The following is a 14458-nucleotide window of genomic DNA, read 5'->3' on the forward strand; positions in this document are numbered from 1 at the left end:
AGACCACCTAATCAATACAAAACCGTCTTGGATGATTTACATAGATTTGTTAGCTAATAGTGGTACATGTTTCGCCTTCCCTGAAGGCATCATCAGCCATAGTCTTAACCTTAAATTAAAAATAAGCGTCTAAATAACATGTAGTAATGAAATGAATTTTAAAATCTTGAAGAGATTTGAAGTAAAATAACATTAAAAATAACAATGATGGTTTGAAAATACAATGTAATGAGAAATAATAGTGGAAGTATTGACAAAATTAACATTAGAAGGTTGCTAAAATAAGTACAATGGATAAAACAACAGATTGTTATACAACAAGTAGTAAGATTGCATAAAAGTAAAGTTGATAGTCTGGCGGTTATAATTAGACGATGGCGAAAAATCGTATATAATCAAAGTAAAGAAGAAAGAATAAAAGTCAAAGTTAGTCGAGAGATCCGAGTTAATCATGATCTTGCAGATAAAAGACGAAAGTCAGATGCATGTGGTGAAGTTGTAGAACACGTTGAGGATATGAAGTTGGTGAATAGAAGTTGAAGAACAGTTTCAAATAGGATCACTATGGACCATCTCAAAATTTGAAGTGATGTTCAAATGTTGTAAATTGTGAGTTTGTAGATATTCTAGTTGAAAAAGCATATAAAAGTGGAATCTGTAAAAGGAAGCAAGAAACGTAGAGTTAATTGTGTGAAAAGATATTTGAAAATATTGAAGTAGAATCGTGTGCACTTACCATTTGACGGTGACAAAGATAGCTTGTTACATTATGAGTTAGAAGTATTTGCATCAATAAACTTCTTGCCACGTGTGTTATAACTGAAGGTTTGTGCTGGAGGGGGATCTGTTTGCGTTGATGTAACTATTGGAGGGGGGCTGCTATTGGTGGGAGGGAAGGAAGAGAGTGTATTACTGCGCGTGTTGTAATGGTGTAAGGCTATTGGAGGGAGCGATGTTACGGTGGGTGTGGCTATGAGTTTATTGGTTGAATTTGAATTACAGGTACTAGCGGCGGGGGGAAGGGAGGGGGGTATATTAGCTGTAGGGGAGGTGGGAACTCTAATTGATGTGAGGTTGAAGATTTTTAAGAATATGTTGGTGAGGGAAGTTGATTCTCGTAATAAAATAAGAATCTGTTCATACAAGGGGCTTTTTTTATCAATAGTGTCATTTAGATTCTTATCTTTATTAAAATGTTGGTCGAGGAAAATAAATAAGTTTTCATATTCTGTCATGAGTTTGCTTTTATCGACTTTTTTTAGGATATGGAGGTCTTGTTCTATTGTGGTGAATTTATGCCCTGTGTCCCTCATGTGGTTGGCAATTGCGGAGAATTTGTTGTGTCTTTGGGCATTGTAATGCTCGGTGTACCTGGGAGGGAAGCTGCGGCCAGTTTGGCCAACATAAGAAAAATTACATGTAGAGCATTTCAATCTGTATATTCCTGATCCAGAGTAACCAATTTCTTGTGATGTTAATAGAGTTGTGATTGAAGAATAAATTACGATTAGTGTTTTTTGTTATGTAGGCTATTTTTATTTCGTGCTTCATTAATGAATTGGTTATCGGATAAATGCTATGGTTAGTGAATGTAAATTTAGCGTATTTTGGTTTGACGGGTTTCAATGGAGTTAAATTGGTAGCTAGTTTCAGTTTGGTTTTATTGATGATTTTATTAATCATACTCGTGTTAAATCCATTAAATTTAGCTATTTCCTTAATGAATAGTAATTCTTTCTTTAAATTAATAGAGGACATAGGGATCCTTAATGCTCTATATATTAAACTGTGATAAGTGGCTTTTTTATGTGAGTTGGGATGTAAAGAATCATTTTTTATGGTTGTTGGAGAAAAGGTGGGTTTTCTGTATATTTGGAAGTCAAATTTGTTCAATGCTCGTGTGATTTTGATATCTAAGAAGTTCAAAGAGTTATTGAACTCATCTTCTTTAGTGAATTTGATGTTATTATCTAAGTTGTTGAGAAATGATAGTATGTTATTGCTGTTGTTGATTTGTTTATCAATGATAGCTATGGTATCATCAACATAGCGATGCCAAAGACAAAGTCCGTTGATGTTGTTAATAATCTTACTATGTTTGAGATTATCTAAGTATATATCAGCTAGTATTCCAGATAACGGGTCTCCCATCGCTAGACCTTCTTGTTTGTAAATTTTCTTATTGAAGGTAAAATAGTTGTTGTTTACAACAAAATTACGTAATTTTAACCATTCATCAATTTCGATTTTACTCAATGTGCTATGTTTCAACAGATTGTTTTTTATGATGTTAATAGTATTGTTGATAGGGATATTAGTATACATGTTGGTGATGTCAAAAGAACATAAAACGTGGTTTGGTTGTAGACTGAACTTATTTAGGGAATTACAAAGTTCGATCGAGTTCTTTATGGGGTTGGAGTTGTGAAATTTGAAGTGTTTTTTCAGGAATTTGTGTAGGAATTGAGAGGTTTTATAGGTAGGACTATTGATACTATTAATTATAGGCCGAATGGGGACATCATTTTTATGAATTTTGGGCAGTGATCTGACTGTAGGTAATTTTGGGTTCATTACAGTTAATTTCTGATAATCTTGATCATTTAAAATGAAGTTAGAATTTTTAAGAAGGTTCTTTAAGTTACGCTGTATTTTGTTTGTTGGATCTTTGTTAATTAAGGTATAGGTATTGTCTGAAAAAAAAGTTTCAGTTTTATTGATGTAATCTTGTTTGTTCATTATTACTATGGTGTTGCCCTTATCTGCTTTTGTAATTACTACGTTGTTGTTATGGATTTTGGATTTCAGGTTTAGAATTTGTTTCGAGACGTTGTAGTTATTATTAGATGTTATCTCATTAATCAAAGTTGGGAGTTTCTTTTTTACTTCATATCGTACGTCATTCTGTTTATCAATTGGGACTTGTTTATCGATATTAGTATGTAAATCATCCAAGACGATTTTGTATTGATTAGGTGGTCTAATAAATAACTTAATGTTGTTATTTCAAACAGTGCCAAATGTCGGCTCCGTTACCGAAATTCAGACTTTTAACCCTCAATCGGGCATGCTCTTCCGACGAACACTCTCGGGCGCGCGCGGTCTTTTAGACCGCAGCGATTATTTTCCTTATGTATTGTACGGCCTTGGAATCTAATAAAAATGTTGAAGTTTAATACTGTTGAAAGTAAGTTTATGTTTATTTAGATAATATTTAAAACATGTTTACGTACTCAATGACTGCATTAGAAAAATAAAAACTTGTTGAAAATTGAGTTGATTCACAAATAAATTTTGAAGGCTTTGAAAAATAACTTTCCGTTCTATTTACTTTTTCTGGTTTGTAAAATGGAAGCTGTTTGAACTAGATATATATTTATCCTCCCCTTCATCCAATGTCACTGTAATATTTCTGGCATGAGTAATCATAAATTAAAACACGGTTTTTTTCATAAATATTTGTATTTCAAATGATAAAACCTAATTTTACAGCATAACAACCACCTTTGTGAAAAACATGTATATGAGAGAGTTATGCATTATTTTACGTATATTTGAGTTCATATTCAAGTTCAGTTTTGCACTATTTTCTTTACGTGAACACACTGAAGAATTATTGTCATTGTTTTAACCAAATATTGGTATTGTCGACAATCTTTTGTACAATATCGTCTGGAAAAAATAGCTCACAGGTTTGAATTGGAGTTTTAACATTCCTGGCTAAACCTTTAGGCCCTGTAAGGCGCGTTACAATATTATGACCTGGTCCACGACCAGTCCTTGCGAATGTTGGGTCCGTACGCCATTCTGTCTTACCGTCCTTGTCTGTCAAATTCACTTCAGAAACACCAGCACCGCATCCGTCATCACCAGATAGCTCACTATTTGTATCATGGTCACTAACCTGAAGATTGTCAGTTTCACCTTCATCATCACTTTGTGGCTGCTGTCTGGAAGTATCTTCTGCTACCTCATCAACTTCTTCCAATAGGCATCCTACTGCTTTGTCTCTGTCTTTCAAAACTGCAGTTATTCTTTTACTTTTTTCCTTTTCAACACTCTGTATCAATAAATGGATCCTTTCCTCTTCCGCAGGATCCATATTGAGATGTGTATGCACACGAAACTAAACGAATCTAGTAAAACACAGCCGGGCGCGTACTGGTCACAATGACCGAGACACAAGTTACACTAACGGGCGCATCGGTGTAAAAGACCGCAGACTGACTCGAACATCTACCTTCCTGTCTACAGGGTGTCTGAGGAGGGGCTACCCTATCAGGTGGCTAGATGATCCCTTGGGGGAGATAGTCTGGAGGAGGGGGGGCATAGCTGACCTTCAGACGGATTCCTTGACCAAAACTTTGAGAGGTCGGTCGTTCAGACCGCTACGCGCCCGATTAAGGGTTAATTCAGAACTGCCTTTGCATTTTGAAAAAAGTAGTATTTTACAGAGCAATTTAAATTCAAAATTTCTCCATGTCATGAAAGAGCGCGTCTTCCAGAACGTGCAGGGGTAACTTTCTGCACTTTCACCTACTTCGGCGTGTTTACAGTGTGCTTCATATCTGCTATGTTCAAGTGGAATTGTAATTACTTTGTATTCGGTGTTTTAAGGAACACCACAATATCACGTAGCAGCCAGTGTGCGGAGAGGTGGAATCCGCAAACACTGGCAATGCCGACAGTTGGCGAAAAAGCGTGGCCTGTAATCAATTCGTATGCACCAAGAGCCTGTAATCAATTCGTACGCACCAAGAATTGACAATGCCGATGAAACTGCATTGTTTTATTTTTTAAATGCTGAGGCCAAACGGACTTATGGTTTTAAAGGAGAGAATTGCCAGCCGGGAAATGTACTGTGTTGCTATGCACCCCGTCATAGGAAAGTGTGAAAAGCCACGATGTTTTAAGGGCGTCGGGCACTTTCTATGCCAGTACAAGGCATCTAAAAATGCAAAGAGTACAGTGATCCAAAAGATAAAGCATTTGCACAGGGGAGCCAGCCTAATTTTATCCTCGTCTTTGAATCAGTGTTTTTCTTCCTTTCTTTGTGTGAGGTTATGTTTGCCATTGTTTTAGACAAGTGCATTATTTGAATAATGTAAATGCACCTTTCTGAAATGGTGTTTTTCATGGCCTTTGAAAAGTTTAACTGAGAAACAAGGTGATTGCATGCATTAATGTAAGTACAAGTATTGTCACTGTACTGTTGTTTTAATGTGGACCAAAGAAATTAAATGACATATGGCCCGTAGGCGACCTGTGAGTCATGATGAGGATGAAATAATGAAGACGACACCTACTCCCAGCCCCCATGCCAGCAAAATCAACCAATAATGGTTAAAATTCCTGACCCTGCCGGGAATCGAACCTGGGACCCCTGTGACAAAAGGCCAGCAAACTAACCATTTAGCCGTGGAGCCGGACTGTGGACCAAAGAGAATGATGTGGACAGAAGCGAGAGACTTTCTCCCCTCGTCGTACGGAAGTTTGATAAGCCGCGGTGTTTTAAAGGCATCGGGTACTTTCTGTGCAAGCACAAGGCATCTAAAATGCATACAGTACAGTAATCCAATGAATAAAGCACTTGCAGTACAGGGCACTCCCACCTGACAGATAGGGGATCCTCTGGGCTTTCTAGAGTAGTTGCACATGTAAGAATCCCTTCCCCAACCAGCATGCATATCCAATTTTGATACGTTCTACAACCAACCCTCAATATAAAAAAGGTACCGATGGTCACATTGACCCTTTTAGTCGCCTTCTAATACAGACAGGGATTACTTGTGGATGTATAGGGGCTACAATTCACACTACTAAAGCCAAAATCCATTTCCGTACCTAGGTCGCCCCTTTTAGTCGCTTCTTAGGACAAAAGGGGGATCCCGTTGGTGTATTCTCCTGTGTCCCCCACCCACATGGGGTTAATCTGAATGAATGATCAGGGAAACATAGTTTCTGGGAACAGATAATCAAGGTTTCATTGTAGTAGGATAAACACTAAGGGGACTGTGTGGTAAGAGGAAACACAAAAAGAGAAGACAAGGACAAGCATAAAAACACAAAAGGACAAGCACGTTCTCTGCATCTCAGCAAACTATGTGTTGAAATAGATTCTCTCATCAACCCCAGTTCTCCATCCATTTTTTCTCAGTCCCAAATGAGCTATTTCAGTAATCAGTTTAAAATCACTTTAAAATTTAAGTTCCTTTGCATGGAAAAAACAATCTCAAATATTTCCACAATTCAGGCATAAATTATAGTCCTGCAGAGGACATTAATTTTGTTTTGGAAACACCTGTCTTACCCTTCTACGTATCTTCCATACGTTAAACAAAAGAGCATTACAAGTAATAAACACAAAAAGTTGAGAGTTTGCATGTTTGTCTCCTCTTTCTATTGCTCCTGGTTCCTTCACTGACCTGTCATTCTATTTGTCCTATTGTGTGCACCTTTACATATGTCAATGGTTTATGACTGGAATAAACCAAAACAACAAAATCAAGAATTCCAACTACAACTACACAAAAGTAAATACATAAATTTTCATACCAGCAAGAAAAATATTTTAAAGCAATAGTAACTAATAGCCTGTGTCAAACGGGAAGTGTTTGTCTAAAGAGACTATTCAGAAATGTCCAACATTGAAGCTGCTATGTTGTTGAAGTATTCCACCCATCCGATAAGTTTCATTAAGAAGAAAATTTCTCCTAGTTAAATGCACCAGGCAAAATATCTTTACTTCATAAAAAGGACAATTTCCCATTTGACAGACCATAATCCCAAAAATAGTAAGAACTCACCTCTGCAATGGATTGGAGATTACGTTTGGGTTTCAGTTGGTTTACACCGTGACTCTTTGGCTTCCCAAAGGTTGCTCCCTTGGGAACAGGACGCTTACGTCCTCCTCTTCGAACACGAATGCGAAATATAACATACCCTACAACAAAGTTAAAACAGACAAACTTATAATACTCTAAGATGAGAACATGACACTGCTGCAAACACCAAGTAAAATAACTGCAGAATTTAGAGTATATGATATTAAGAGGTCTACCACCTCAATCACTAAAAAAAGTCTGGGATTGGTAAAGAAGTGGACAATTGCCAATTTGGGTTCCAAAAAAATCTTCGATGTAAAAAACATGATTTTTCACAATTTGCATGGAATAAGAAATATATTTTCTAAGTGTCGCTAAGGGAAGGGTATGTTGGCCATATTAATGATGTAGCACAGCACATGGTTGGCATACCTGCATGAGAGGCAGCCATACTGTTCTATGAAGTCACAAATAAACAGCAAAATGGCAAGTTAGTACTGAATATAAAATAGAATAAGGCTTTTTAAAGCAAATACTACAGTAAAATCTGTATTAAAAGACCACTGACTGTTGCAACAAACAGGGATCTTCCAGATGGGATATTGCTCAATAGAGATGGTAATTTTTCACACAGATACATTATACTGCATCATCCTCCCCCTTTCCCCACTATCCAGCTTCTGCCAGGTGAGGGCATTTATGGCACGTTTCCACCTTCCTCTCTCCTTCCACCATTTTGTCCCAATTCGAGTTTCTTCTTCTTGCATTCCTCATTGTTCAACTGATCCACCTTGTTCATCTCCCTCTCGCTCTCTTTCCTTCGAACTTCATCTCCTCATCTGTTTTGGTTATATTTTCTCCTCCATCCTTGTTACATATCCAAACCATCTTAGTTTAGTATCACTTCTCATATAGGGTTTCCGTTTCAACTTCCAAATCATATCTTCATTTCTCAACCTGTCTTTCCTATCATACTTCTTAGGTATTTCACTTCAATGGTTTGAATCCTACTCTCTTCCCTACTAGTCACTGTCCAGGTCTCAGCCACATGTCAATATGAGTCCTAATACATTTTATGAATTATCTCTTTACAGTTCCTTATTCCGGACAAGGTTTCTTAGTCTAGTAGAATGCAGTGCCCTGTTGCACCCTATTGCGTTCTCCATGCCCAGCCTTGTATTCTGCATTCATTCATTCATTCACTCACTCACTAGGGATTTGAAACTGACAATTTCAAGGCTTTGACCACCAATTTTCACAATGCCTTTCCCCATCTTTCTCCTCTTGATATCACCATGGTTCAGCTTTTCTCTGGGCTGATTTTCATACCGTACTTTTCAATTTTCTCATTCGTGCATTAAGTTGTCGTACTTCCTTGCTGTTTGTTCCCCGGACTACAATACCATCTGCAAATAATAATTTAATCTCTCTATTTCCACATATGCTTCCTTTGTCACCTTTACAATTTCATCCATAATCATTACAATCAAAAGAGGTGAGAGCACACTCCCCTGTCTTACGAGGGAGCGGTAAGAAGTCGAATGGCGAATTTCGATTTTTTACATATAAGCGAACGTCTTATTAAGCTGAAACAGGTAGTGGAAGTCTTAATTTTTCGCTGGCCTTTTTCAAGGGGGCATTTGGGAGCTCAAAGTTGGCAGTGCGTGCCATGAATTGTACATTACATGCTGGCACATGTCAGTGCTCACAGCCAGCGACTATCCTGCCTCGCCTTCCCTCTCCACTCCTTCGGTTCTCCTCTGTCCCCTGTCACTAGTGATGCAAATTCCAGTGTCGCTGCTGACACTGGGGTGCACAGTGCCAGTGCCAAACACCAGTGTCGCAGCACTGTCAGTGCCACGATGACTACTTATTCATTGGACTCGTATAAAAAGGTTTATACTTCATGTATTGACAAAAAAGGAACTACACATAGACATACCATAATTGTATTAATATTTACATGCAAAATTCTACAAAATAATCCTCAAATAAATTTTCCATTCACATTCAACAACAGTACTTTTCACTTTATTCGCTGACAGTCTGTTTTGTCTGTTGGACAAAATTTACATGCACTTTATACGCTGACAGTCTGTTAGTGAAAATTTGACCAGCTTTCGAAAAAACACCTTTAGCAGGCGCGCATGTTGCTACAACACACAACTGCTGGGCAGCTAAATAAGTAAACATTGGAATACTGAAGCTTTCTTCCCAACCACCATTTTAACAGATCCGCCTGCCTAACTATTAAGGGGTCGTCCAGGTACGACAAAGCATACGCTGTTTTAAAGATGTTATCGTCGATTTGAACAATATACAAGATTTACAAATTATCTCACACTTCTATGTACTGGTTTTTATCATCTAGAGTGAAATAGTTCCACAAAGGGCTAGATTTTCGTTTGCCACTGAAACGAAATTCAAGACAATATAACGAAAGAGAATAAAGCATAGCGTGGGACGGTCCGACAGAACTTGGAAGTATTACATAAGTGTGAATACTTAATTGTGAAGAACTTGGAAGGACGGGATGACCAGTAGGTACCGTAGAAGCAATCTGTCCTGGTGCACTTCGCTAGCACGGATCTGAGAAGCACCGGCATGTATGTGCCGTACCGTTGGCACGAGGCAGTCACGTGGCCACACACAATAGTGCTTCGTTCAGCAACAGTGCATACCTGCCAACTTTTAGAAACCAAAAATAGGAAGATTTTTTAAATTCTTGGATTTCATCACATATAATCCACCACGGTCTAGGTGAAAAAAGGCATACATATCCTACAGTTGCAATGCGAATTGAACATTAAATTTAAGATCTTAAACTAAGAAAACATAAAAATGGTTACAAGAAAATGTACCTAATCATTCTCATTTATGACACTTACATACGAATAATAATATTTGTCACACCGACATACACAACAAAATGCATAATACCGTATTTTCTCGCGTAATTAACGCCTTTTTTGACGAAAAATACAGGCGAAAACTTCGAATGCGTAAATTATTCAAGGAATTCAGATATTTACAAATTATTAACAATTCATTTAAAAGATAGGCTACATAAAATATGGTCATCGAAGGAGGGACCCTGCTACATTACCGCAAACCGTTCGTATCCAATCTTGTACGAGTGATGTGACCATCCACCCTTTTTCTTGAATACGAACGTGGATCACTCTCGGAAATTTTACTTTAGCCATTGTTTTTCGTTTTAGAACAATGTAAGTTGTAAGATTTCTGCCATCAGCTGTTACAGCAAGCATTGCAGTACATCGTTGTTTTTTTGCTTCCAGTAGCGCGTACGATAACACTATATGTTCCTTTCTTATCGATTGTTCGACTTTGTCGCATGTGGAAACTGACTGGCGTCTGACCCGCGGTTCCTATATGGGAGATCAAATATTCCTTCACTTTACGCTTCTCAATCACAAAGCGATGAAAATGATTAAAATCATTCGTCATTTTTTGGCACAATGTTGTTCTTCGTCGAAGAGAAAGTCCATATCTCTTCATAAAATTAATCAAGCCTCGGCTAACCTTCATATCAGAGACACTGATTCCATGTGCAGCGGCTATTTCTCATTCTTTAAAATACAGTAAAGCATTACGTGAGAAACGGCTTATCCAACGTTGCGTAACAAAATCATATAATTAAACAGAACCTCCTCTACATGCGGAAACTTGCCGCTTTTTGGTCCGCGAAATGCTTTGCGAGAGTTGTTGGCCGCTTAAATGCACTTCTGTTACCGCGGTAACGCACGTTTCATTTGGACACTGAAGACTTGCTGCCCGCTGCCCTATTCCCGTATGTTTCGGCGAAACTGATCACCGCGAGTTTGGATGATCTAATATTACTCGAATACTGTGGACTGACAAACAATTTTGAGATCACAGAATGTCCCGTACCCGAAACACTCCTAAAACTAGGGCAGTGGGATTATGAAAGGACGTTAATTACGTGAGAAAATACGGTAGTTTCCTTTATCAGACGGTAACATGAACGGAAATTTATAGGTATCTCTGAACACTTGGAGATAACGTTTGTTATATTTTTTCGCCATTACGAGAAAAGAAAATACCAGAAACTGTCACCGACACAACACCTTCAAAAACATTCAACTCATTAAAATTATGCACTTAAATACGCTAAACTACCTCATACAAAACAATTCAATATGTCCCATACAGTATTAACATACAACTTTGACAGAGGGAGAAAGCATAGAGATGCAAGCAAAAACACGTGGCCTACAACTCCGACGAAACTACGCACAGAAACGAAGTTTACAGCGCGCTAACACAACAACAAACTCTTTCTTTCGTCCCGACTGAGTCGCCAGCGCGCGCTAACCTCTCTTGCTTGCAGGACGATTGCCGCCCCGAATCCCCAGCTGTCCACACGCTGCTGTGGTGAGCGGGAAACACTCACGAAATAAAGCATCAAATAAATACGCTTAAAAATGAGGTTTCGTAAATTAAACAAGCACATAAGAATTTATCTTTTATCCTAGGGGCAGAGTATTGGCCGTACTAGAGGTTATATTGGTCAAAAATAGGAAGAAGTGAAAATAAATCGGAAAATCGGAAGACGAGTTAAAAACCGGAAAGTTTCCGGGTAAATCGGAAGGGTTGGCAGGTATGACAGTGCCAGTCGCCAGTGCCCACCATACTGTTCGATGTACTCAGGGAAAAACAGACTTGATTGATTTGTGTTCTTGTCCTTACTGACGGTATAAGTAAGGTCAATATTCACGTCACAAACCTTTTTATTCTTGTAAACGTTTCACAGATTTATTTTATGGCAGTACCACTGGCACTGGTTCATTTTAAATCGTGGTGCCGTACCTACCGTGCCGTCTCTGGCACTGGTGTCAAAGCACAGTGCCAGTGCCTTCCTTACATCACCACCCACCACATACGGCTACCTACAGTTGTGTATATGGGATGGTGAGTCCTATTCTATTCGGTTAAGCTCTCCACGACTGATGGCTATTTCACATACAGGCGATCGCATTGGATTCTTTGCTTTGTTATGGCTGCTTGCAACATTATTACAGCTCTTATTAATCCCTACGGCAGTGGTTCCCAACCTTTGTCAGCTGACGCCCCCCTTCTCGGATACGGGTGATCCCCCCCCCGCCCCGGGTCGCTTCTATAACCTCTCCGATAAACTGACGTGGACGATATAGACCTAACTTAATGACACTACATAATGAATTATTCCATTATTCAATTATTTATGAAAAAATAATATGAAGTACGCGCTTTTTATCTATGACATACTAATTTCATTTTAGCACAATACAAAGAACACACTTTTACTAGAAATCCTTAAATTAGTCAAGAAATATCAGTGAGAGGGTTGACACTGTTTTCTCTTGGTAAGATTCGGTATGTTTGGTTTGATATTTGACAGAGCACAGCGGAGATCACTTGCAACATCAAGCCGACAGCGCTGCTTCGTTTTTATGACACTCAGCGATGAAAATCCTGACTTGCATAAATACAGTATGTCGTTGAAAATGGGACAATGACACGCAATGCTACTTTGGCTATTTCAGGATACACTGCAACAGTTTACCCATAGTAGCCCAATCCTAATATTTTGTAATCATCTTTTAGCTTTGAATCACACTTCAAATCTATGGCTTCTTCTTGAAGTTGTGCTGGCAGTGCTTCAATGGCAAACAGATTTCTTGTTAACATCCAGGACTATTCATCTGACGAGATATCAGGAAAGTAGAAATTGAATTCTTGTGCCAGGGAATCCAAATGTGACTGAATTTGCACCTTAAGTTTATTACGATCACGTTAATTTTCCGGCAAAATTTCATTAAGGCAATGAAAGGATGAGAAGCTGTTCAACTAAAGCCGGCGTTTCCATAACTGTACCTTTTCCAGGAAAGCTCTGATGGCATCATAAGCAAGCATAATTTTGGAGTTTTTGCCTTGGAGCTTTAAGTTCAAACTGTTCAAAGCTTCATGCCAATGAGACGATAAAATTAGCATCGGTAAACATTTCATACAGATCGTCCTTACCTTCATCAAGAAGAAAAATTTCAACTTCAGACTTTAATTCAAACAGCCGAGTCAACACGTTCCCTTTTGATAGCCAGCGAACCTCTGTGTGGAAAAGGAGAGTTTTGTGATCGGCTTGAAGGTAAACACAAAGGGCTTCAAACATTCTTGTCTGTAAAGAACTTGTCTTCACAGAGTTCACAATTTTTATAGCGACATTTAGTGTGTTATTTTAAAATCTTAGGGCAAAGTTTTGGCCGCCAAAGCCTGCCTGTGAATCATACAGTGGATTCTCATGATGTTTGGATTTTTATCTTTGGCCAGTTTGAGAAACCCAGAACGTGATCCAATCATTGCAGGTGGAATGTACCATCCGTACATACACCCACTACATTTCCCCAGGAAAGTCCATGTTCTTGGAAAAAACTATCGACGGCAGAAAACACATCACAAGCTTTCAAAGTGGTTTTCAAACATTGGAAGAATAACATTTCTTCCCTTAAAATTCCACTGTCGACAAATCGACAATATACAATCAGTTGACAATGGGCCACATCGGTTGTTTCATCACACTGAATTGAAAAGACTGGAGATGCTTTCAGCTCCAAAATTTGCATTTTAATGTCTTCCGACAGTTCTTGAAGGCTGTACTTCACTGTGTTATCAGAAATAAATTTTAGACAATTTCTGCCAACTCCCTTCACCCAAAACTAAATTTGTGGCCAGTAACATACATGGCTTTACTAATGTTTACCCAATTGTGTGTACTTTATTCGTCTTTGGCAATCAGAAGAGCTAGTTCATATAATGCTTCCACTGCTTTCTCATTTTCTTGGTTAAAAGTACCAGATGAATCTATTTTCATACGTTTTAGTGAGTTGAGTTTAGTTACCAAAAAATCTGAGGGTTTATGCCTGAATGATTTGTGTTTAAATGTCCCTCCAAACACACAGGCCTCATCGCATCGTTACTCAGAACACAGTGGCAGATATCAATTTTTTTTGAAGTCACAATATTAAATAACATAATTCACACAGTCACACTATTACGGCGAAGCATACACAACACTCACAATCAACAACTTGGCAGACACGTCCACTGCGAAAGTATACAAGGCACAGAATCAACAGTCGAAGGGCCTGGCCACTGATGGTCTATCGGCGATGTGTTGTCATGGCCATTACTGCGCCATCTCTGATGGGGCAGTTGTACTATGTATCTCTTGCCAATTTGACTGCAAGGGAAGAATATAAGAATGTGTAGGGGTGGGAACAGAGCATTCAAGGACAAGCTACCCACAAATCAAGTCTATATGCCGCAGAGTGAGAGGGAAGGAGGAACTTCCACTTCATTTGTTGCTTCTGAAACTCCGATATTCTTCAGAGTTAATGTTGACTCCTGACTGTAGCAACTTATTGCCGGTTAAGATCTTTGGTGAGAAAATGTCACTGCTTCATTAATTGCTGTGGTTAAACATTAATTAGTTGTAGCCCAAAATACCAGTAGACCTACACAGAATTTCACGCTAGCCCCGAAAGCCTAACATGTTATATTAAATACATTTGTTATAATTTAGCCTACTATTATTGCCTTATCTCCTGTTCTCGCTA

At 38.5% G+C, this 14458-nt stretch overlaps 1 protein-coding gene across 1 annotated transcript in view; it reads right to left on the reverse strand.

Annotated features, from left to right (window-relative positions):
* The window catches only part of RpL15 (ribosomal protein L15), a 64438-nt gene that overhangs the window by 22509 nt on the left and 27471 nt on the right, over nucleotides 1-14458 (reverse strand). Inside the window, exon 3 of the mRNA XM_067158423.2 lies at nucleotides 6807-6943. Coding sequence (XP_067014524.2) covers nucleotides 6807-6943 — 137 coding nt within the window. The remainder of the gene's footprint in view (nucleotides 1-6806; nucleotides 6944-14458) is intronic.

Source organism: Anabrus simplex, chromosome 1, assembly GCF_040414725.1.
Source record: "Anabrus simplex isolate iqAnaSimp1 chromosome 1, ASM4041472v1, whole genome shotgun sequence".
Taxonomy (NCBI): Eukaryota; Metazoa; Arthropoda; class Insecta; order Orthoptera; family Tettigoniidae; genus Anabrus; species Anabrus simplex.